At 37.8% G+C, this 25,323-nt stretch overlaps 2 protein-coding genes and 2 long non-coding RNA genes across 8 annotated transcripts; 2 read left to right on the plus strand and 2 right to left on the minus strand.

Moving 5' to 3' along the window:
- Window positions 1-1,291: 1,291 nt before the first annotated feature.
- LOC136239011 (uncharacterized) lies at window positions 1,292-6,648 on the plus strand. Its single transcript, XR_010693311.1, has 4 exons — window positions 1,292-1,496; window positions 3,259-3,456; window positions 5,148-5,260; window positions 5,308-6,648. It is a non-coding gene; the product is annotated as an uncharacterized lncRNA (long non-coding RNA).
- LOC136239010 (uncharacterized) lies at window positions 6,109-10,730 on the minus strand. Its single transcript, XR_010693310.1, has 3 exons — window positions 10,458-10,730; window positions 7,909-8,105; window positions 6,109-6,460 (listed from the first exon to the last, which is right to left on the minus strand). It is a non-coding gene; the product is annotated as an uncharacterized lncRNA (long non-coding RNA).
- A 52-nt stretch (window positions 10,731-10,782) lies between these two features.
- Window positions 10,783-18,161, plus strand: LOC136239008 (uncharacterized). 5 transcript variants are annotated; one of them, XM_066029745.1, is made up of 6 exons: window positions 10,783-10,927; window positions 17,101-17,165; window positions 17,226-17,254; window positions 17,345-17,437; window positions 17,883-17,947; window positions 18,009-18,161. In XM_066029745.1, exons 1-6 carry the CDS (start codon window positions 10,902-10,904, stop codon window positions 18,082-18,084), a joined length of 354 nt encoding a protein of 117 aa, XP_065885817.1. In that variant the 5' UTR covers window positions 10,783-10,901; the 3' UTR covers window positions 18,085-18,161. The 5 variants fall into 5 exon arrangements, with proteins under 5 accessions (XP_065885817.1, XP_065885819.1, XP_065885816.1 ...); XM_066029747.1 differs by having other exon boundaries at window positions 10,802-10,927; window positions 17,305-17,437; XM_066029744.1 differs by lacking the exon at window positions 10,783-10,927 and adding an exon at window positions 10,947-10,990 and having other exon boundaries at window positions 17,305-17,437.
- A 3,559-nt stretch (window positions 18,162-21,720) lies between these two features.
- On the minus strand, window positions 21,721-25,240 carry LOC136237712 (long-chain-fatty-acid--CoA ligase ACSBG2-like). The gene is made up of 6 exons (XM_066027926.1): window positions 25,175-25,240; window positions 24,846-24,926; window positions 24,659-24,760; window positions 22,387-22,434; window positions 22,229-22,336; window positions 21,721-21,741 (listed from the first exon to the last, which is right to left on the minus strand). The coding sequence occupies exons 1-6, from the start codon at window positions 25,238-25,240 to the stop codon at window positions 21,721-21,723; spliced, it is 426 nt and encodes a 141-aa protein (XP_065883998.1).
- Window positions 25,241-25,323: the final 83 nt, after the last annotated feature.

Below are 25,323 nucleotides of genomic sequence, written 5' to 3' on the forward strand. Positions count from 1 at the left end.
CATACCTAAGCTATTAAAGAAGGTAACGATGCATGATGATTAAAAAAAAAGAAAAGAAAAACGATTCATGAGATACAGATCGGTTGTATGCATATGTGAGGGTGCGATAAAATTTGAATTACTGACTTGCTCCGAACTGTACCACTCTCTGTTCTGAGGCCTTTAAAAAAAATCAATTTGACCATAATTTTCATACTTGTCTTAGTCATATCAGTGCAGTGCAGTGTAGTCTTTCCACAGGGCCGGCTCTGGCCAAATTGGGTTGGGTGGGCCATCCATGGTTGGTGGTAGGTAGTGTGTGAAGTACACTCAGCATGCATAGCATAGGGGGTCTGGGGACATGCTCCCCCAGGAAAAGTTTTATCACCCAGGAAATGCCATCTAGAAGCATATTTAGCAATTTCAGTAGGGCATAGTTATCCAATATTATCTACACTGAATTTGTTCATCAGCAGCTCCATGTATAAGCATCCAATCTAAGCTTATTAGTGGTGTGGCCTAAATTACACCACATAGACAATAAGACACCCACAAATATTTTGATGCATGCTAGCGCTCCTGCCAAGACTTTTCCGAAATACTCCGTGTTTGAGAGACTGGTAGACTTGTAGCACGGTCTAAGCCCTCTAACCTATTTCATGCAGTACAGTCTATCTAGTCTTTAACTGAAAGCAGCAGGTGTAATTGTATGGCTTCTTGTACTGTTAGTTGGGGAAATGTTAGGTGGGCCATGGCCTACTCGGCCGGAGTTGGCCCCCTTCCAGAGCCAGCCTTGTTCCAATCATTCTTGGTGCCAAGCCACTCCACTTTTTGCCTATAGGCTGGTTAGGTTTGCAGGAATCTGTCCTTTCTGCTTCGGCTGCCTTGTGTAACAGTAACCATGATTTGCCTTCAATCTTTCTTTCTATTGATGTAGACTAGCTTAGTTTTCCTGATGAAAGGGCTGCTGCCGCTGTTTTCTCTAACTTTCCCAGTGATTGTTCCATCTCATCAGCATCTCAGCAAGATTTGCAAGCGCTGTTAGATCACCATTAAATTGTGTTTATTTGGTGATTTGTATGCGTCTTTCAGTATTCGGGATCAGGCTCATTTGGTTGCCTTAGCACATTCTTCTGGTACCAGTAGTGGTTGGCTTAAGGTTATTCCTCGAGCTTGTCTTGGATTAGTCATTCCTGGACCTGAATTTGTTGTGGTCTTATGCCTGGCTAGGAGTTGCCTTATTTCCTCATTCTGTGTACTTTCCTCTCACCTATAGATTGCTTTGGTGATCATTCATTACCAACTTTGGGTGTACATCAAGGGACATGGCTAAAGGCTTACAAAACGAGTAACGCTATATTCACCCAACTTGATGTAGCGCCTCAAAATAATAACGAACTTTGTAAGCGCTTAGTTATTAGAGTGCTCCACGCGGGCTCCACGCTGCATCGCTGGATGTCAGGGGGGTATATTATCTATGATGCCAGCATAGACTACTTCGGACTTCGCTAGAGATGGTAAGCAGGGTATACCAACATACATGACAGTAGTTTCGTGAGCTGCTAGATACACTACACTGTAAACACGGGGGGGGAGGGGGGAGAAAGAATGCAAGGTGCTGACCCGTAGCAGAATGGTAGATCTGTAGCTGCAGTCAAAGGCTAAGGCTGCTAAGCTTGTGCTACAGTCAAGGATGAAATCTGAAACCCACAATTGAAAAGTGTTTACTTGAAAAGTTCCACATTGGGGAAAATTTTGCAGTTGCAGATATTCCTGTGTCTATGTGACGCCCCTGTTAGGAAATGTTCATAGCTTTATAAAGTGTGTATGCTAGAATGTAACCTTGTTTATACAATGGAGTGTAACTACTAACTCGCTATTACAATGTGGTCTTTGTATGGGAAGCAGTAACCAAACTGAAGCACTGACATACTTCACGACCTCATTAATAAGACTATCACATTGTAGTGATTTCACTGTAGGTCCAGAAGGTAGCTAAGATGCACATTAGCAAGACCACATAATTGTATCCTGGTGGTTCCCGATACAAGGAACTAGGGCTGAAATGATCATGGAATTTTAGTATTCGAGTACTCTCTAGCATTAATGATCGAGTAATCACGAATACTTACCATACCTATATTGATGCATATCATATGCAGTTTAAAGCTTTTAAGTAACAGTGATGATAAATATGCTGTATTAAAGTACCCAGTAAATGTTCCTGACAACCAAAATGCTTCAATCAAACTCCACACCGTCACTGCCAGATAACAAATGCATCATGTGAGCTCCACATGATGTCAACGAGTACCCCAGTACCAATTTTACTATCCGAATTCTAAAATTCTTAATGAGTACCCATTTATTTATTTTAGCCATACAATGAACTGTGCAACTACCTTCTTCACACAACATGCATTATATGTGGAGCATTGTAAATGCAAGTAAAGTGTACATATATAGTACACTACAATTTCCTTAATCAAATTAAGCAAGAATTCATAATGTAATTATACTGAGGAGAGTATTCTACTCTCGTATACTCATATACACCTGTAGAAAGACATATCATGATGGTACTGTATGTCTTTTTGTAATTAATATTGATTGTGTGCATGCCAGCAATGTCACTAGCAGCTAAACTAACTCAAGCTCCTCAGTGTTTCTCACCAAACTACAAGTGTACCTTCTTGTCATGGGTTTAGACAATTGCTACAGGTATTTGTTGCTTGACCATTCACAGCTATCTTGTGCGACACGGTACTTTATGGGTACTTGTATGTCACAAACCACACTTACTGTAGTTGTTACATCATCACTTTAAAATACGCTCTTCTACAGGGGTATATGGGAGTAGGACACTCCTCAATAATTATGTTATAAACTCTTGCATTACGTAAGTCACTTACCGTATATTAAAAGAAGCAAGGTATGACCTTTAAGTGCCTATGTGAGGTGGTCTTATTGTGGTCATGAAATACACCTTAGCTACAGTATGTTTGGAACCAGCATGGTCACTATAATGTGTGTGTGTGTGTGTGCTTAGTGGTTTTGAGGTCATCGTGGAACTTTGGGTTCCATGACCTCTCTCCGTGAGACCTGGACAGTCCTCCTGTTGGTTACTAGCCCTGTCCCAGGAGGATTTGCCTACACAAGGCTCAAGTGTCTGAGGTGCACAGGCATCCCAGGGCGGCAATAGCTGTGTTAGTACGGCTGCCAAAGACTTTGCTTTTTGTGTGTGCATGTAAGTATATGTACAAATTTATTTTCTTATAGAATAATTTTTTTGGTGACCAAGTTGTCACAGATGGTAACATGCTCAATATGAAATCCCCACAACTCAGCACACTACAATGGACCAGAGATGGGACAGTACTCAGTGAGACTGGAACACTCTAAGGGTCTGTGCTACTGGATCATACTGCAGTGCTGTGAATGGCATCATCGTCCATTGTGCTCATATTGATATGCAAGGTAAGTAGTGTAACGAAATCATTCCAAGGGTCTTAAAGTTATGCAGTCTTGTCTGGAGAATGACGGTTATACAGCAATACAGGTATAGTTAAGAGAGGTGACAGTTTAGTATAACACCTATGCCTCCTTGTAATCTATCCTATTGTAATACTCTTTGGTGTGAAAAAGTTTAGCTCCTTTAACTTTATTGTATTTGTGGGAAAACCATTGATCTACGCACATGAATAGATTGTGAGATACACGATTTCAAAAATTTCAACTTAAGATGGCCAAAAGCTCTGAATTTGAAATTTTAACCACGGATACAGCCAATCATAGTGTTTAGTCCACAACCAGTTAGCTACTGACATAGCCACAATTTTGTGATTTTGAGCTGAAGTATTCACAATGGTATTTTCTGTAACACAAGCATATCACTATGGGGTGTTAGGTGGGCAGTTGGTATATGAATAGAATATATGGTCATATAGAGTTTCCAGTCTCTCAAGCCCAACTGTGCCACTGAAAGTGAAAGAAAAGTATGTATAAAACAACTGGGCAACTGTACGATGGTGTTTATGTTTCTAGCCTCGTGTTCCAGCTGGCCAGTAGCAGTTCAAGGTGTCAGATCATTTCTAGCTCATAAAATGCAGCCTGAGCAAATACAACTAATGTGGACTATTGTAGTCATATCTCAATACAAAGTGGTCCCCATTCTTGGAGGTCCTACTGACGTATATTCAATAGAGCAAATACATTAAAATGTGACCCAATATATATATATAGTTGATCTATGCACACACCACTGAAGTTCAATTTTCACCTTGCAATACACCACAGAAATGCTGCCACTGAGTGAAAAGTCTATATTACTTTATAATGTATCCTGCAGCAGTGAAAATCTTCCCCCTTGAAATTTTGGATGGTGCAATCTGCAAAATATCCCCCCTAGAAAAAACCTTCAATACGGTTACACAAATTATGTACAACATTTCAGTCTTATCTGGACAATACTGTACAGTGGCCTCAAGTTATTCAAAAACCACCTGGGTGCCCCTTAACTAGGAAATTTTTCATGGATAACTGCCAATCCACAAAATTTTGCCCCTTGAAAATAACTAGTGATGTGCAATATATCGATAATATTGCATATCGTGATAAATTTCTATAATGTGAATTATGATAAAATTATATCATGATATTATTGTGATGCATAACGATGCACTACTTTTTACACAAAGTTTACTGATATTGATATTTAAGACAGTACAGCAGAGCTTATAGAGACTTCCAGGTTAGGTGGGATTTTGTAGAATCCTATTGTTACTTTCACGTAGGTCCAAGTGCTAAAATCTCATTGTAGTAATTTATCACCATGCCTTCATGCTGATTTTTATATTGTGATAATTTATTGTATCGTGATAAAAAAAAGTTTGCAATAATCGTGATAGGTGATATACAAAATATCCTATATCGCACAACACTAAAAATAACCCACTATACTGTATGGTTAAATGGTTACCACATTTTGTGAATTGCTGGAATGTTACTTGCTGTCACCAAAAACAGACAACTGTTTATTCAACCTATCTGTTTTATTGTATTCTTTCAATATGTAAATACGTACTTCACATACGTTGCACATGTGTGTCTGTGTTCAGTATTGTACTGGTGAAATATTAGTGTATTAGTGACATTTGAACCAATTTTAGTAATCTCCTTGATGAAAGAACAATATTGTATCAGACATGAAGTACAATACTGAATAACTCTGGTGATGCATTCACCGCCTATGTGAAAAAGTCATGCATCCCAATCAGTAAAAGTACAGTTGAATTCGCTATGTATAGTTTACTGTAAATCTGTTTGTAGGTGACAAGCCTGTGGATCAGCTACCTGACTATTCTTCACAAATTCTGAAGTGAAGCTGACAGGAGAGTTGTAGCTATGAAGCCTGATGGCAGTTGTTGTTATAGGACCATCCACTCCTAACCAACTATTTGAGAACACCCAACACAACATGATCCATCCACTAAGTGAGTCAAAATGGGATCTACAATACCCAGTATTTCCAGAGCTACATCAATTTATTCCTTACTAAAACCCAATGACTTTGAATTTAAACTGTCAATAGTCATTTTGATGTCATCATATCATTCAAAAGTGGCAACAACACAACTGTACTGTAAGGTGATCAGAGTGAATTGATTGACTCAACTGATTAGAGCAAGGAATTCACTGGTTGACAAGTTTCACTATGTACTTTATAACTACATATTGAATTATTGATATCATAACTGAAATATTTTGCAAAGCCATCCTCAAAAATTTTGAGGGAGGAAATTTTGCTTCTGCAGGATGCAGTAATGCTATTTTGATCAGGCTGTGAAGTCTGAGAGGGGAAATTTCGTGGATAGGCAGGATAGCTGCCGATCCACAAATTCGTAAAAATTTCCCCCTTCAGAAAAACACTATATGGTATTTTCTAAAATCCTTATTTACCAGATCGAGGTATGGCATGTAAGTACTGGAACCTTTACTTCTAAGTGCCTGAGTTCATCACTAAATAGTCTTTGTGGCAACTAAAACTGAATAATAACCAATTGCTACACATCGGGTTGGGTTGTATACCCAATACAGAGAAACCTCATTAGTAGTGTAATCTGTAGGACACAAAATAAGTGGCTTCCTTATTGAGATTTTTTGACAAACCAACAGCTATGTATGTGATAAAATTTGGTCATGTTAGTGCATTTATACATTTAGACTGTTAAAAAATATAGCTACTTAAATTTCAGTTCATTGTACGTACACATGTATATAGGACTTTACAGTCTTGAGGTAGCGGTACACAGTGGCTAGTAGAGTACAGATTTACCAACGTATATAGCAGTCCCTGTAGCATGACTTCTTATGTTGTCTCTTAATGGATGGAGTACAAAGTAGCAGTGTACATAACACCAGTTCTCAAAGTTATCCAATTATCAGCTATTGATTCAACTCCATCAAGCTCATAACATCTTTGCTGTGATAAAAAAGTAAAGAATTACAGTAAGAATTTACCCACAGTTTGTTGTATGTAGCGATGTAAACAGAGTAAAAATAAAATGGTTATGTTGTTACAATTGTGACATTCAATATATGATGACATTGACATATCATATCTTATATAGCGCTAATATTTGACGATGGAAAAGTTTGACATATTGGATGATTGAGCATGTTGAACAAAAATAATTAAAGTAATCAAAATTTCTCATTTCACACTATAGGGCAGATCGCATAATGAATTTAGATATGACACTGGAAATAAAAATACCTCAGTATGGAGTACAAAAACATGAAGTATTTATACCCTCATAGCATTATTGAAGTATTTGCTGAAACGCAAATTAGTAGGCCTAGGTTCAATACTTCTTGTGATTTTGTATGAACTGTGAAACATGTGGTTGTGTATATATGCACATGAGATATTATTGTAATGAAATAGCCTATGCTTTCATCCCTACATGCTGTGAAGACAATCATGTTTGCAGTTTGAGGCATGAATTGGGTAATCACCAGTGTCCAGATAAACCATACACGCAGGCATACACAACCACACTACACGTTTCATACAAAATTGTATGGGGGTTAAATAAATTACAATGAAACCTGTTTAATCAGGTCATTTGTCTAAATTGTTATTGACAAATATGTGTCATTTGTGTACAAAGATACCACGACTGTATCCCCCCAGAGTGCTGTTCTTCACCCCTGACATGAGTAGTTGGGCCTTCATTTAGAAAATGACTTGAGGGAGGGCAAAATATAGTTTTGTCAAAATGGGGGGGGCAGAGATATAGGGGGGCTCAAGCCCACCCCACTTTGACATCAGGGGGGGCCAGCTCCCCCATATTTCACAGTACACATGCATTATGAACAGCAAAAGTGACATTACAAAGAACAAAATTATAGCTGAACTTATGTTTAAACTAAGCCTAATCCATGACACATCGACTTGCTCGACCAAAATTTCTATAATCAAGTGCCCTTCGCATCACATGACGTCATAGTTTAGCACCTGCTCCACAGATGGCATGGCGAAAAGGCAAACGTCTTTCACAGAGTATGGATGGGTAAAAGATGGAACATCAAAGACAGCTAGAGTGAGTGAAAACTTGCCACCAAATTCAATTTCTCAAAATTTCCTGGGGGGAGGGGCATGCCCCCAGGCCCCCCTAGATAGCTTGTGCTTCATACTTTGCCAAGTGTGCTCTGCACACTGTGAAGTCATTTCTATCAGTGTGCCCCCCTACCCCCCACTTTTTGATAGTTGTCTCTGCCCCTGGGGGGGCAATACTGTAAACATCTGTGTGCATACTTTTATGGGCATGCAGCTAGGAGCAGGAAAAATATTTGCATTTTAGACTCTTATATGTACACTGCTATTGGTGCATTCTGAGGTACTGTCTGTGAAGTTACACTACTCACCTTGCATATCAATGTGAGCATAATGGACGATGATGCCATTCACAGCACAGCAGTATGATCCAGTAGCACAGACCCTTAGAGTGTTCCAGTCTCACTGAGTACTGTCCCATCTCTGGTCCATTGTAGTGTGATGAATTCGGGGACTTCATATTGAGCACGTTACCATCTGTGACAACTTGGTCACCAAAGAAATTATTCTATAAGAAAATAAATTGTACATATACATAGATGCACACACAAAAAGCCAAAAAAGCAAAGTCTTCGGCAGCCGTACTACGTAACACAGCTACTGCCGTCCAATGAGCCAGCACTGGGATGCCTGTGCACCACTCAGACACTAAAGTCTTGTGCAGGCAAATCCTCCTGGGGCAGGGCTAGTAATCTGCAGGAGGACTGTCCAGGTCTCACGGAGAGGTCGTGGAACCCATAGTTCCACAATGACCTCAAAACCACTAAGCACACACACACACAGACACACACACAGACACAGACACACACACAGACACAGACACACACACACACACACACACACACACATTATAGTGACCATGCTGGTTCCAAACATACTGTAGGTAAGGTGTATTTCATGACCACAATAAGACCACCTCACATAGGCACTTAAAGGTCATACCTTGCTTCTTTTAATATACGGTAAGCTACAGTGTTGGGAGTAACGCATTACGTAATATTATTACTTTTGTGGTATCTAAGTAATATAACGAAATACCTATAAGAACAGGTAATATAACTCAAGTTATTTTACTTATCAATGTAATGTGTTACCTAAGTAATATAGTTACTGTAACGAGTCTAATATTACGTAATATTATTACTACAAGTAACATAGTTATTAATCTCGTTAGTTATCCTCTGAGTAACGCCTAGCCACAACGAAGTAACGAGGCCTACTGAATGAAGCTTATTCACCAGCTTCTTACTTATAACCAAGATTTGCACATTGTCCAACAATGCAATCATGTCACGTGATAAGGCAGTAGTTTCACATGTGACAGCTTAGAGCCGCGGACACAAAGTAATATAATATGTAATATTATTATAGTTACTTTATTTTATGGATAATATGTAACTGTAACTAAATAGTTCAGTTGCAAGTAATATGTAATATGTAACTAGTTACTTTTAAAAAGTAACTTGCCCAACACTGCTTACGTAATGCAAGAGTTTATAACATAATTATTGAGGAGTGTCCTACTCCCATATACTCCTGTAGAAGAGCATATTTTAAAGTGATGATGTAACAACTACAGTAAGTGTGGTTTGTGACATACAAGAACCCATAAAGTACCGTGTCGCTCAAGACAGCTGTGAATGTTCAAGCAACAAATACCTATAGCAATTGTCTAAACCCATGACAAGAAGGTACACTTGTAGTTTGGTGAGAAACACTGAGGAGCTTGAGTTAGTTTAGCTGCTAGTGACATAGCTGGCATGCGCACAATCAATATTAATTACAAAAAGACATACCGTACCATCATGATATGTCTTTCTACAGGTGTATATGAGTATACGAGAGTAGAATACTCTCCTCAGTACAATTATATTATGAACTCTTGCTTAATTTGATGTAAGGAAATTGTAGTGTACTATATATGTACACTTTACTTGCATTTACAATGCTCCACATATAATGCATGTTGTGTGAAGAAGGTAGTTGCAAAGTTCATTGTATGGCTAAAATAAATAAAAGGGTACTCATTAAGAATTTTAGAATTCGAATAGTAAAATTGGTACTGGAGTACTCGTTGAGATCATGTGATCCAATATTAATGAGCTCACACGATGCATTTGCTATCTGGCAGTGACGGTGTGGAGTTTGATTGAAGCATTTGGGTTGTCAGGAACATTTACTGGGTACTTTAATACAGCGTATTTATCATCGCTGTTACTTAAAAGCTTTAAACTGCATATGATATGCATCAATATAGGTATGGTAAGTATTCGTGATTACTCGATCATTAATGCTAGAGAGTACTCGAATACTAAAATTCCATGATCATTTCAGCCCTAGTTCCTTGTATCGGGAACCACCAGGATACAATTATGTGGTCTTGCTAATGTGCATCTTAGCTACCTTCTGGACCTACAGTGCAATCACTACAATGTGATGGTCTTATTAATGAGGTCGTGAAGTATGTCAGTGCCTCAGTTTGGTTACTGCTTCCCATACAAAGACCACATTGTAATAGTGAGTTAGTAGTTACACTCCATTGTATAAACAAGGTTACATTCTAGCATACACACTTTATAAAGCTATGAACATTTCCTAACAGGGGTGTCACATAGACACAGGAATATCTGCAACCGCAAAATTTTCCCCAATGTGGAACTTTTCAAGTAAGCACTTTTCAATTGTGGGTTTCAGATTTCATCCTTGACTGTAGCACAAACTTAGCAGCCTTAGCCTTTGACTGCAGCTACAGATCTACCATTCTACTACGGGTCAGCACCTTGCATTCCTTCTACCCCCCCGTGTTTACTGTGTAGTGTATCTAGCAGCTCACGAAACTACTGTCATATACCCTGCTTACCATCTCTAGCGAAGTCCGAAGTAGTCTATGCTGGCATCATAGATAATACACCCCCTGACATCCAGCGATGCAGCGTAGTGTATTAAAGGAGCACTCTAATGACTAAGCGCTTACAAAGTGCGTTATTATTTTGAGGCGCCACATCAAGTTGGGTGAATATAGCGTCACCCTTCCCCAACCCCCCAAGCCGGTCCTGAAGAGAAGCCACCTTATCGACAGCCTTGCCAACAAATGACAAGAAATAATCTACACAGTATTCCAACCTCGATCCTAATTCACGAACGAAGCCCACCTGAAGATAAACTTGTACCTATGATGACGCTATCAGATTTTAAAAAAAGGATAGCTATCACAAGTTGGCTTCGTTAGTGCCGGATTTGATCGCGTAGATTGCAGCGAGGGACGAGTTGGCTAGCTACAGGGCCCTTAGTCTACTAGAACGGCATGAAGACTTCAGATACAGCATCGAGGTGATTATATAGACACATGTTTAATGAGAGAATACAACATTACTGAGTGCTATGTGAATTACCGTGAGTGCCCTATAGCTACTACTGTAAATCTATAGCTAGCTATTTGCTTAGTTTCTGTTGCTAACAGCGAGGATAATAGTAAAAATCGACCCTCTTTGGATAAACTTGTAACTCAGGGGATGGAGCCTACCACTATGGTCTAGTTTTAAATGGTGGATTCGGTAGCGACCAAATGCCTTCCGTTTGGGATATATCCGGGTTTTACTCTTTTCACCACCTTTCATAACCCTTACGTAATATTAAGCTCAAAAGCATCCGGACTTCCTACTGTAGTTGTTGCTCTCTCTCTTCGACTTTAGGGCACGCATCTAGTAGTTTCCGCGAGCAGTCGACTTTAGGGGATGCGTCCAGTAGTTGCCGCGAGTAGTAGACTTTAGGGGAAGCGTCCAGTAGTTGCCACGAGTAGTAGACTTTAGGGGAAGCGTCTAGTAGTGTTAGCATTAGGGTTAGGGTTAGAGTTCAGTTTTGGTTTCTTCTTCACCTTTAGGGTTAGGTTCTTCTTACTATATACAGCTTATTTCGTTAGTCACATTTATAAGATACAAAAGAAGGGAATCAAGGGAGCTAGCAGCGGTAACATAATCGGTAGCACACTGGACCATCACACTGGGATTCTGGGTTCAATTCCCCTTCAATACTACACTTTTTTTTTCGCCTTTTTGGTTCACCGTTTTTTGTCTAAGTTCTGTAGGGTTATGAAATAGGGTGAAAAGAGTGACACCCGGATATAGCCATGTCGTAAATTTTAATGGATTTCGGCTCATCATGTTTTCATAAAAATGGGCAGGAACATCTAGAATGTTTTCCATTGCTGTTTTGGGTTATTGGTGAGGTGCTCTACAAAATACACTTACTTAAAAGGTGATTCGCTGTAGCTACTTCAATTTTCGCTAAAACGGCGCTTAGCTAACGAGTCTGCAATGAAAAATCAACCCACTGAAACTCACTTAACGAAGTCCAAGCTTAGTTTACTAACTCCCAGGCACCTTTTTGGACCTTATTAAGTGGAGATTTACAGTGTTTACGTGCCAACGCAAACTGATGCCCTCTCTCATGCTATATGATTTAGAAATTCGCAGCATCTGTTTCACCAACAATACGCATCCGTTTCGATAGCATAGTGACCACCATGTAATGCACCATTCATAGAAACATTGAAGTGCTCTAAATAGCATCGCTGATGCTGCTTCCCATTTTGATTTAAAAACCTGAAAAATCGCGAAAATTTTTAATGAGCGCTACAGAAAGAGCAAGGGGAATCACCTTCTTATTACACTACGGTTTTGATGTAGACTTGGGTAGGATTGATCACCCATAGTTGGAGAAGAAACTATAGAGGTTGATTTTTTCATTGCCAACCCTAATAACAGTTCGAACACTTTCGTGGCCTAAGTTGTTCGCGAAAACTAGTAGCTCAGTATTTTCGTGAGTGAAGTCAGTAATTCGCGAATTTCAATCCTTTTGAAGAGCTGTAGCTATATAGAATGGTGCCATCTGACCCTCAACACCACCACACTATTTTTGTACATAGCCTTTCTAATTCTGTAATTTCGAATCTGGCGTTGTAAAATAATAAATAAATAATTAAACGCATCAATTGCACCAGTGCTAAAGCACAGAAGCACCAATCGCACCAGTGCGTAAATCGGATGGCTGCAGGTTCAAGGCTACCTAGGTCCAGTCATGGATTTTTTCTCCTTTCTCCAACTTTTCAAACACACCTTAAGTAGCTAAAGTCTTTGAGCAGGCTGTAGGACCAGGTGTCCAACAGACCTTCAGCACTTGTGCTGTAAAACATTAATAAATAAATTAAAAAAAAGCAGGTAAATAAATAGCTATCTTTCACGAGTAGAAGTGTGCTTTTAAAGTTTATATTTAGGATATTTCTGTTGGTACGCTGGATTTTGGCTCCTAAATTGCATATATATATTTTTTGTATTAATGCTTTACAGTGACCAGCACTGAAGGTCTGCAGCAACATGTGCTGCAGCCTTAGGATTACCTAACCTAATTTCAAGGACTTAGACTTAGTGACTTATAGCTGAAAAGGTGTAACAGAAAAGGGGCCAAAGTAAGGAAAAAAAAATCGGAGATGCACACAAGGTGGAAAAATGAAGTTACGGGAAATTGCCTCCTAACCATCCACAAATGTTAGTCTTGGCGCCCATTCACAAAAACCGTCATGGAAACTGAAAGGCGTTTCTTTCTCTACCTTACATGGGTGCCCAAATATGCACGTGAATGCCGCTTTATGCACCCATACAAGGTAGAGAAAGAAACGCCTTTCAATTTCCATGACGGCTTTTGTGATTGGGCACCAAGACTATAACATTTGTGGGTGGTTAGGAGGTAATTTTTCGTAAATTCATTTTTCCATCTTGCGTGCATCTCCTTCATTTTTGAGCCAAAATGCAGTGTACCAACGAAAATATCCTGAATATAAACTTTAAAAGCACACTTCTACTCTTGAAAGATAGCTATTTATTTACCTGCTTCTGTGCTTTAGCACTGGACCCACTGGTGCAATTGATGCAAAAACATTAACTTTACTGGTGGGCATGGCTAAATTAATTAATAATAAAATGCGTCCGAATTTACCGCAAAAAAAATGTGAGGCTGCTACTTCCTCTATGCAGATCTATGCTACAGATAATGAAACCATTTTTTGGCTATTACTAGCTAATGAATACAAGTATATTGTATACAAATTTAAAATAAGTTGGACATTGTTTACTAGTAGTAAAAATCAAAGTCTGAAAACTGATAGTTTTGTCCGAACGTAGAATATATCTGACCGAGCATACTATTGCCGTGAGTGCCTACAACTTTTAAGCCATTAATCATGCATAGTTGATTATTGGAGGATAATCATTGCTTAGTGTTGCCTACCTTTTGGTACAATAACCTAAGCTGCAGGATTTCTAGGAAGTGAGTGGCAGCTGTTCGAACATCGTATTGTCCGTTAATCAACACTTAATTGACTCTAGACTGTACGGTAGATACACTGTTAAAAATAAAGAGTAACCACCACTCTGAGAGTTCCCAGTGTAGGGAGGATTTAACACTCCATGGAGAGTAACCAACACTCTGAAGAGAATAACCATTACTCTGAAGAGTAAGTGACACCACCTTCAGAGCATGTGTTACTCCCCAGTTACTCTTTTGGAGTAATGGTTACTCTCCAGGGGTGTTAAATCCTCCCTAAACTGGGAACTCCTTGAGAGTTGTGGTTACTCTTCATTTTAACAGTGTACTTGTTTAGGTATTTGACCCTTCGCGTAAATGTATGGTGCAATGAAAAAGCTGCTTAATGTTTTGATCTGGCTGTTTACATAGTCAAAACCCATAGAAGTTTGCATCATGCGGTCAAGCGGATTCCACTCTCCACTTTATTGTAACTAGGCTATCTAGCTAGTTACACTATAAGGCTTCCAGCAATTAGTGGGGGGTACCGTTGAAAGGCCTCTGTAACACAATCACACTGAACTCCCATATAACAATAGAAGGAAACCTTTTGGAGAATTATAAAGTCTCAAAAACAGGATACAACTGAAATTAGTTTGTTACAGACACCAACTGATCAAGTCACTACACCCAAAGAAATTGCAGAAACTGTAAATAACTAGTTTAAGTTTGTCTTTACAAGGGAGGATTTGGAAAATATCCCAGTATCGTCGTTTCCATCTATAAATGATATTGATATTTGTCCAAATGATGTTTTCAAACTCTTATATGAATTGAATCCTTACAAATCTCCTGGCCCTGATGCTATCTCTGGACATGTTCTAAAACATGTTGCTATTGAAGTTACTCCTATGCTAACCCATTCTTTCAACAATCATTGTCCACTGGTGAGATCCCTAGACAGTGGAAATCAACATATGTTGCTCCAATGGAACATCTACTCGCAAGTGAAATTATGAAACACTTGGAAACACATGACATTTTGGTTTCATGTCAGTTTGGTTTTAGGTCAAAGCATTTTTGTGAATTGCAGCTGCTTACTGTTATTGATGACTTTGCCAAGCAGTGTTGGGCTAAAAAGTAATATATTATTTATTACTCATTACTGCCACTTACATGAAATGCATTATTAGTATATTACTTCAGTTAAAAGTAACTAGTAATATGTTATATTACATATTACACAATGTATAAAGATACTTTGTTAGGTAATAATATTACAGTAACACGCTAGTTAATTAATGCGTTGGTACTTCACTAGGTAATATTATTACAGTAACGAGCTAGTTAAGTAAGTAAAGTAATGCTTTAGTACTTCATTAAGTAATAATATTACAGTAATGCACTGTGTTAGTACTTTGTTAGGTAATAATATTACAGTAATGAGTATAATGCGCTACTTTAGTAATGCATCACTTATGTAAAGTAACTATCTGTTAGATATTACTATATAGCTTTGGAAATGTTACTACATTAAATACTAATATTACATAACGCGTTACAAAAGTAACGCATTACGCCCAACACTGTTGCCAAGCATTAAATAACAAACTCCAAGTAGATGTTGTTATATTAGATCTATCCAAGGCATTCGATAAAGTCCCACACAAAAGATTGCTAGCTAAAATTGAAATTTACAGTATTAAAGGTGAAATGGTTAGAGTACTTTTTAATCAATTGTTCTCAACAAGTTGTCATTAATGGTTCCTTTTCTTCTCCTTGTCAAGTTGTATCCGTAGTACCACAAGGTTCAGTTTGGGTCCTACCCTCTTGTTATTGTACGCGTTACATAAGTAACGCATTACATAAGTAACGCGTTACATTAGTAGTAACGCGTTACGTAATATTATTACTTTTGTGGTAACTAAGTAATATAACGAAATACGCTATAAAAACGGGTAATATAACTCAAGTTACAAATGTAACGTGTTACCTAAGTAATATAGTTACTGTAACGAGTCTAATATTACATAATATTATTACTACAAGTAACGAAATTACTGATCTCGTTAGTTATCCTCTGAGTAACGCCTAGCCACAACGAAGTAATGAAGTCTACTGAATGAAGCTTATTTGTGAGCTTCTTACTTATAACCAAGATTTGCACATTGTCCAACAACACAATCATGTCACGTGAAAAAGTGGTAGTTTCACACGTGACAACTTAAGGCTGTGGACACAAAGTAATATAATATGTAATATTATTATAGTTACTTTATTTTATGGGTAATATGTAACTGTAACTAAATAGTTCAGTTGCAAGTAATATGTAATATGTAACTAGTTACTTTTACAAAGTAACTTGCCCAACACTGATAACTGAAGCTATTAGCAGCCAGAGAAAACTCTTTGCAGATGATTGGATATATGATATATAAAGTCATCCATAGTACAGTAGACCATCAAACACTTCAGCAAGACTTAACAATGTTGTCAGAATGGGCAAATAGCATTTAATATCAGTAAATGTAAGACAATGCAAGTTTCAAACCATCATAGTAAGAGTTTGTTCACATATGTAATTAATATTATTTATTATTATTAATACTTTACAATACAAGTATGTATTGATGGTCTGCCAACAACTTGTGCTGGCAGCCAGGAAATTACTTAATTTCAAAACTAATTACTTATTTCAGGTCGATCTGAAAGCTTGTTTTACCTAACCAATACTACCTCAGTGTCATCGGGGAAAAGTTAAGCTGGTTTTTGGGTGATGTTATTTTGTGGGCCACACCTACTCCTTTGTGGTCCCTACTATACAGTACTACCGTACTGTATGATTATGGTCAAAATCTCTTTTGAAATGTACTACAAAGTTAATGGTAGATATTATGCTCTAATTGCATTCTGAAATGATTTCTAAACACTTGTAAACCCCCATGCTGTTAATGTTACATTGCTTGAGCTTTAGAAGACAAGACTAGCCCACTGTAGTACGTATCTGTGTTTACTGGTTGGTAAATACTTTTGTTTGACTAATGTTTGACTAATGACCAAATGTTCTGGTTTACATGCTTACCCAACAGTTATGTTACTCACTTAACCTGCATATGGGATATATATTTTTAGTTCATTTTGATTATTCATCCTTTATTGGTACAGCCTGGTATATTGATTTTTTGCACATTCTCTTTTTAATTCAGTGCCTGCTGGATTGTTTCGTCAGATATCGAAACAGATGTCTTTGGTGTTGCGACCGATGTTCCAGGTCAGTTTGCGTGTGTATTTAATTTAAGGTTGACTTCAGTGCCTGCTTATTCTTTTACAGGTCTCGGTATTGAGTGTCATGAATTTCAGGTCAGTTGACGTACAGAAGAATTGTATTATTGCAATTGTTGTTTTTGCAGTTATCAATTATCACTGTATACTAGTGATGTGAATTTGCAGGTCAGTCTACTCAGATGTATCAGGCATAGTGTTGATGGATTCGAACAAGTATCCAGTGTAGACTGTAGTGGCATCAAGGGTGTTAATTTCCAGGTCAGTTTACATGTTGTGATGTTAGTGATTTTTTCCTAGTACCCAGATATTAAGTGTATTGTATTTAATGCCCACCTGTTATGTTTTTAAATTATGGTATATCAGTGTAGACAGTGCAACAGTAAGCCTTCTGTGTTGTAGTAACTATTTGTTTCATAATATTATGCTGTTGTCCCGGAATGGCACAATTTTTGGGCAACCAGTGTGAAGTCCGGTGGTACAAACATTGTATTATGACCAAGTTGTGATAGCGTACTTTTGTTTGACTAATGTCCTAATGTTCTGGTTTGACTAATGTCCTAATGTTCTGGTTTAACATGCTTACCCAACAGTTATGTTTTTCATTCACTTAGCCTGGGATATAATTTTTGTTCATTTCGATTATCCATGCTATTATTGACACAGCCCGGCATATTGATTTTTTGTACATTCTCTTTTAATTCAGTGCCTGCTGGATTGTGTCATCAGATATCGAAACAAGTGTTTTTGGTGTTGCGACCGATGTTCCAGGTCAGTTGCATGAGTGTTTAATTTAAGGTGTTAACTTCAGTGCCTGCTTATTCTTTTACAGGTCTCAGTATCGTCATGCTGACATACAAGAAATCATCACTATTGTTGGAACTATTTTTAGTCAAGTCTTGATGTGATGTTAATTAACGTTGTTACACATTGTTGTATGTTTACCATATGGCAAGAAATTATCATGGCCATCATGAAATTTGAATATTGTGTAAGTTGTGTGGACCAACCCCAACTCATACATGGTCACTGGCAAACCACGAGCCACATTCGAGCCACAACACCACCAACCACATTCGAGCAATCCATTACAAAATTTTGTTGCACTATTTGTGTGTGCATAATACTTAATGAAAGCCACAACACAAGCTACATGGTACACACTACATAGAGGTGGTAACCCCTAAAGGCTTGTTACCTTTTGTATTCACCTTATCGGCCTTTGTGGTTAATCTATTAAAAATTACATGTAAATAGAGAATTGAAGAGTATGCTTAAAGCACCTTCGCTAGTGATTTTGTTCTTCAAACCATATAAGACAACTGGCGATTTATAAACACTCGCATGGGGTGTGGTACTAAATGGAATTTAAAAGATTTCTGCTTAAAAGGCCATCCCTAGGGAACTTACGGTTCAGCATGCTGTCACAACTTGTTTATCAGGCATTAGAGTTTGTGTCCACGTCGTGTCTTTAAAAGTTATTGTAGGGATTAGAGGTTGATTGAAGAAAATACGCGTATAGGCAAACCAGGATTGAATAATGTCAGTGCTAGATGGACTATACAAACACAGCTATGTTGACTGGTTGACTGGTATAACGTGACAGTAGTTGTAACATAAGGTAGAGAAATAAAGTGAAATACGCTTATTTTTTATTTTGCGATGGTTACTTTTTTTATTTTAGCGAGGTCGCAAGAAAACTATAACGACTCCTAAAGATTTTTTATCACGTAACGCAATACAAATCTATTGAGAGATGTTGCGTAATTTAGGACTAATATTGCGAAACCGGCCCTACACGTAAATAACTCACAGTAGTGGCCGCGCGTCTTTTAATTGGGCGTGCGCTTTGTAGTTTCTTGGCCGCGCGACTCACTACCGTGAGTCTTGATATCTATTTTTAAACTTGATGAGGCCAAAACTAAAAGTGGTTAGCATGGAATACTTGACATTTATTTAATTGTAACTATGGACAGAAACACCACTTATCTAACCTATCTTCCTCTCAGAACAGCTTCATGTCAACTTCGTCCGTACTAAGCATCTCTAAAAATAATTACCAGTATACTAGTTTTGACCTTGTTTCTCTTTGTAGCTGCTTTGGAAACATTCCTTACAGTTTATCTCTTCATTAATAAACTCAAATGATAAGGTTTAATAATTAAACAGAATAATATAGGTGGTTTTTGGTCAGTCTCCAGTTTAATTTTATTATTGAACATCTGTCAGGTACAGTAACTAGCTAACTAACAAACTAGCTAGCACCTTACACACAGTACTACAGCCTAATGAGTGCCTCCAAATAGCATCTCAATATGTACAATATTAAAATTTTCCTAGGGCATGCTGAGCCTTACCACTTTCACTTTTACTCTGATGCCCCTGAGTCACTGGTTTTATAATATTATGCACATAGACCTCAAACCACAGGTTTTAAGTATCTACTTGGAATCGGGCAAGTATATGTACTATATATAACATGACTACAAGGTGTATTGCATGGCTGAGGAGTAGGGGAGTATATAAGTGCAGTACACCAAAGTAACCATGGTTCATATGATATACATAGCATGCCTCATAATTAACATGCAAACACTAACATACCATAAGCACAAACTTACTCACATGTAATTTGTCATAGTTTAGCATAGTAGAATTGTTCATAGACCATCTCTGATGGACTATCAATTGTGGGACTTAGTAAACATTCCATATATCCATAGGAGCAACGTTATCTGCTGCCACCCATCATAAGGTATGTATATAAAATGAATCTAGTGGGTGGACTTTACTGGCTGGGATCATTGGTCACCTGGTGTATTGTGGGCTATTATTCTACGCTCATGTGGGTGATCAATCATACTGATGTCCAGGGTGCAGGCTATTAGCTTGAAAATAGGCATGGCACACTTTAGTGTCACATGTCTCAAACCACAGATGTGTATATATATGCTTTCCTAACCATAAAATAAAATGTAAGTATAAAATCCAGTAATCATATCTTTTATTTGGTGGGCTAGCTAAACTCCTAGCTTGATGTATATCACTGTAATACAACAATATAATTTATGTGTACTCTGGTATTTCAAATTAGTAAGTGGGGTATGCACTGACACAATTATAAGGTGTCCTGCCAGCTTCAGGAATGTTGGTGACAAGTTTCCAAATTTTTTTATTGTATGTACAGTGGAGGAAAGGGGGAGACTTCCCTAGCAAATTTTTGAAATTATGTATTTTGAGATTGAAACTGGTAACAATTTTCACTAAAAAATCTTCAAAGCTGACAATTTAATATATATATATATATAATGTGACAGTTCTAAGGTACAACTCAACTATAACTTCACACACGCATGGTACCCCATGCATTATAGCACACGTGATTTTGTGTGGAACTGCAGCTAACTACTCATTAAAATATAATTTCCCTATATCTCACATAAACATCAATGATATTAAATTGTATGCTATCAACTCGCAACATTCCATCCACAGCTGAGACATTTGCATGATTTATTTCATGAGTCATCCCTACTGTAGCTGTACACGTACAGCTGTATATATTATATTTCTCGTACTTACTTGAATGTTCTGTTACAGGGTCATGTTCAAGAAGTATCAGGCATCCATTGCACTATGTAAAATCTGAATTCAATAACTTCAGATATAGCCAGCATCATTATCGAGCCATCATATCCGTAAACAAACTCATCTCAGATAGCTATCGCACATATCAAGGTACTGCTGGGTGGTATAAACCCTGTACGTCTAGGTCTGTTGAGTGTAGCGAGTCTGAAGGCGACTGTCACATTGTGATTGTAGTTTTATTTAGGCAATCACATGAATAGTGGTTCCCAAATACGTATACTGATGGTGAGTGCTTGATGTCGCTGTAGAGGACAATGTGTTTATTGACATGCATGTACTTACAATGAGTACTAGCTAATTGCGGTACACGTTATGTTACATTTCACTGCACGGTTTTCCACTGTATATTCCACGACAATAATGAATATTGCGTGTTTCCATGAGACCTTCCGCTCTAATGAGACCACACGTGTGCTTCCATGTGACCCTTCCATTAGAAGTGAGGTGAGTACACAGATGTGAGCCACATACAAACATGGCATGGAGTCATGCTAGTTAATGCATGGTATGATGAAGTTATAGTTGAGCTGTACCGTATCAGTGTCCTATTAGGATATTTCGATATTAACCTTGCAAATCAGCGTTGAAACCAGGTCACTACTGCTGACCCGGATGACCCACTGACCTGGATTTGACCCGGATGTGACCCTGATTGATTAATGCCAAGGCATGCACCAAGAGCTATGTTTTGGTTAGAGCGAGACTACGTTTTTAACGTTCGATTAATGTATTGAGTAAACAGTAGTTATGTGATAACGAAACCGGTGAGTTTATAATTTAAACCCAGTCAGTGGGTTTGGTTCCACATAGCTACAGACAGCAATTGGGTGTGGCTTCGTGCATACCTAGTATTACACCTTCCCAATATATTAAAGTGGGTGTGGCTCACAAAGTACTTATCCTGCTGCAAGACTAGACTATATACAACTCGTACAACAATCAATTAGTGGGTGTGGCTCCACATAAGCTTGGACATGGTTTCATGCTACAGACTGCAGTTACTAATAAATGGGCATGGCTGAACATATGCTTGCAGCATAAGTGGGCGTGGCTCATGAAAAAGCTGTGTGACTAACATCAATAAGTTTCCACTAATGATTTCGTTTCTCACATGATCCAATCCAGGTCACACCCAGATAATCTGTAAACCAGGATGACCTGGACAAAATGTGACCAGGCTGACCCAGATGACCCTACCCGGTTTCAACGCTGTTGCAAATCAATGCAAAATCAATTTTTAATTGCCTAAATATGCTTGACCAGTTTCTGGAAACTTCACAAATCTCCCCCCCCCCCCCCCCCCCCCCCCTGCAACAAATACAAGCAAGATATACAGCATGATGTATGTATTACTATTTTTTCACATCCACCTGCAATATTAGAGTACAGGAAAAATCCACTTACCATTCCAGATATGTGAGTTGATGGCAGGTAGCTAATAGTACACTTGGTAACTTCTTCAGCTTTATCAGAACCAATTGTGTCCAACAGAGCTTTTGTAGTCCATGTGAGCTATACAGAAACTCAACATAATTAAGCTTCACACAAATTTGTCAGCTTACATTGTCATGACTTAACATCACTCCTTTAGGATTAGCAGTAGTTCCTGACTGTAAAAGATAATAGTGACACACCTGCCTATATATATACCATCATATTTAATATGGAAAAATAAATTTGAGTAGGTGTCGAATAAATAAATAAGAAGTGCTGAAACAAGGGAAGTAGCCTACAAATGCAACTATATAGTGGTTATTTAATCCCTACTTCAGTCTTCTAGCTACAACTGAAGTACGGACTAGATGTCCACTATATAGCTGCACGTGTAGGTAACTAGCCTTGTTAATTTCTCCTTGTGCTTGTTTGTCATACTGTTTTGCAACACAAATGTGACTTGTGCTCATGCATACTACCTCATAAGAAAAAATGGCACCAGACATATCATTAACGAATTTTGCATCTGGAGGAACAACCATTACTGAAAACAGAGTGCTCATTTTCAGCTATGTTCCACCCATTACATGTCACAACAAATGAAGAATAATGAAACACCTCTTTGCAATCAGTTTAGTTACTACAGAAATTATGGACAGTTTCTGTTATATAAATGTAGTAGTCAGCACAAGGAGGCCATTACATGCTAACCACAAATCTTCACCTACACAGTAGTGGAGAAAACAATGGGACACAATAGACTAGCATAATCACCTCCATGATGCATCTAACGTAGCTTTTGCAGTAGGTAAGAGGCACATCTCGGGCCTAATCAATGGAGCCCATAGTTTACCAGTAGATGAGTTATGCTTGGCTGAAGGCATCAGTTACTTGGTTAGTTAGTCAGGAGAAGTATACTACTTTTAAAATTCCATTAAAATTGTTAGAATTGTTTGGAGCTGCTCTGAAAATGTGTTTGATCTTGACTGTGACTATCCACACAAAAACAACCCAGCTATGAAAAAAAGGGTGCAGCCTTCAATAGCCTGGGGAAAAAGTTGTGAAAAGTCAACAAAGAAATGACTGCAATGATGTTAATGCTTACTTGATATTTAAAGAAAATGTAAACATGGAGAATGCCCCCAGAAAATGTTTTAAAATAAAACTCTTTGGGATTGTATCTGGAAGTGATTTCAGCAGTTTATCACAATATTATAATTATATTTGTGACTGGATCTGCAAGAATCCCACATATTAGCACAAGCCTAATAGAATGCAATAAACACAATGTGTAAAACATTTACGAAATATAAAAAAAACCATGAATTTCTTGAGCTTTTGTTCTGCAATGAAGAAATGGTGCTAACGGTATAGACCTTGGTGGCATCATGTTTCTTAAAGCAAGAAATCTTTTTTGAATCAATGCTCTTAAAGAGATAGAAGATATGAGCATTTGTCTGTCTAACATTAGACAAGTGATTAAATGACATACATTGGTACAGGACTGCACTTCTGAGTTATGACTAATTATTTAAGCACCCATAGTTTATTTTCCATACTGTCACTGTACAAATAGATCTTTCTGTTGTTACCACTTTGTAGCACTGTAACTGTGAAAGTTCACAGCTTCTAGAGCTGAAAGTTTGATTGGCCATTCCTTTGGCTAGTCAGATAAAGAAAATGTAATAAAACGGATTCAAAAATGTTCTAAAATGTGGGGTTCTTGCAGATCCAGTCACTTTTATTTAAGCATTGTTAGGTGACTGCTCTATTAGGGTATCTCGATCTTGATACTTATAGTAAGCTGTCAACTAAAATTTATGTTACCCAGAAAGTTTTCCCTCTGAAGGATTGAATGTGAGATTGATTTCAACAGTTTGTTAGAATAGCTACTATTACTGAATATTTGCATGCCTGGCTGCTGACTGTTTTATTAGAGTATTTGTCCTGTAAGTCCAAAGGGGCAAAAAGAGCCACGAATACAGCCATTTTTAGCTCCCTCAGATCCGCCTATGAATATAAATACAATTGCATAAGGAATTGTCATAATTAATGTATGTTTTGGTACTTTTTATAAAGAAACATGCTAAATTCCTTTCAGCATAAATTCTGACATTTTTTTGTGTAAAACATCTTAATTTCCTTAAGATTTCATTTAGTTCTCAGTATAGAAACATTGAGGAAACAAATTTTTGTGCAGTGAATAAGGCTTATGTACTTTAAAAGTGACATGTTACATATATAGCTTAAAAGGATGATGTATAATTCTTGGTTCCCAATGCATTGATTCTTAATGTGGAATCTAAAGTTGTCCTGCACATATGGCAGGTACAAATACTAAAACTGAAGACTATTACACCAACACATGCAACAGAAATGTGTCACTAGGACACCACTCACAGTATATATCAACACAGCACACTGGCCTGGCTTTTGTTCTTTGATGATATTATCAACCACAGAATCTTCCACGCTCTTGCCCAGTTCCAGAAATTTTGCCCACTACAAGGAGACACATAAATACTCAATCACACACTATTACTAACCTATAGACTACCATTGTACATACAACAATACAACATCATACAGTGTAGGTATCAGGATAGTCCTTGTTGAGTTCTCCTTTGTACTGAACTATGGCCTTCAAGTAAGGGAGCTTGTCACGAATCTGCAAAGTAATAAAACATATAGCACTTGCAGATCTTAGATTGGATGATACCATAATTAACCAACAGCCAACAACCTAAATCATTTAGTGACACACCAAATCAAATTGGCAATTTAAGAAAAAGGGAGTGGCCTTTAATACTATAATAGCTAGTGTTATCAAAAGTGGAGACAAGACTAAAAGATGGAATGGTCTGGAAAACTGACTCATAAACAGACTGGAAAATTTGCCTTAAAATGTCTATTTACCACAATTATCTGCTTAGAAACAATGTCAAACACTACAATGACAGAGAATAAAGTTCTGAACACCATCTCGAAGCTCGATATTAAACTCTGCACTTATAACTGGTCTTCAATTTGTTTCTTTTGTGCTCAATTAAAATACACTCTTCACA

The sequence above is a fragment of the Dysidea avara genome, chromosome 11 (assembly GCF_963678975.1).
Source record: "Dysidea avara chromosome 11, odDysAvar1.4, whole genome shotgun sequence".
In the NCBI taxonomy this organism is placed as follows: Eukaryota; Metazoa; Porifera; class Demospongiae; order Dictyoceratida; family Dysideidae; genus Dysidea; species Dysidea avara.

Coding starts and splice junctions, on each gene's coding strand:
- LOC136239008 (XM_066029743.1), top strand. CDS start 16,969: ATGCTTACCCAACAGTTATGTTACTCACTTAACCTGCATATGGGATAT. Junction 17,166..17,225: donor TGTTGCGACCGATGTTCCAG/GTCAGTTTGCGT, acceptor ATTCTTTTACAG/GTCTCGGTATTGAGTGTCAT. Junction 17,255..17,304: donor TTGAGTGTCATGAATTTCAG/GTCAGTTGACGT, acceptor TTGTTTTTGCAG/TTATCAATTATCACTGTATA.
- LOC136237712 (XM_066027926.1), bottom strand. CDS start 25,240: ATGGTGTTCAGAACTTTATTCTCTGTCATTGTAGTGTTTGACATTGTT. Junction 24,761..24,845: donor ACTATCCTGATACCTACACT/GTATGATGTTGT, acceptor GTCTCCTTGTAG/TGGGCAAAATTTCTGGAACT. Junction 21,742..22,228: donor CAACTCACATATCTGGAATG/GTAAGTGGATTT, acceptor AGTTGTATATAG/TCTAGTCTTGCAGCAGGATA.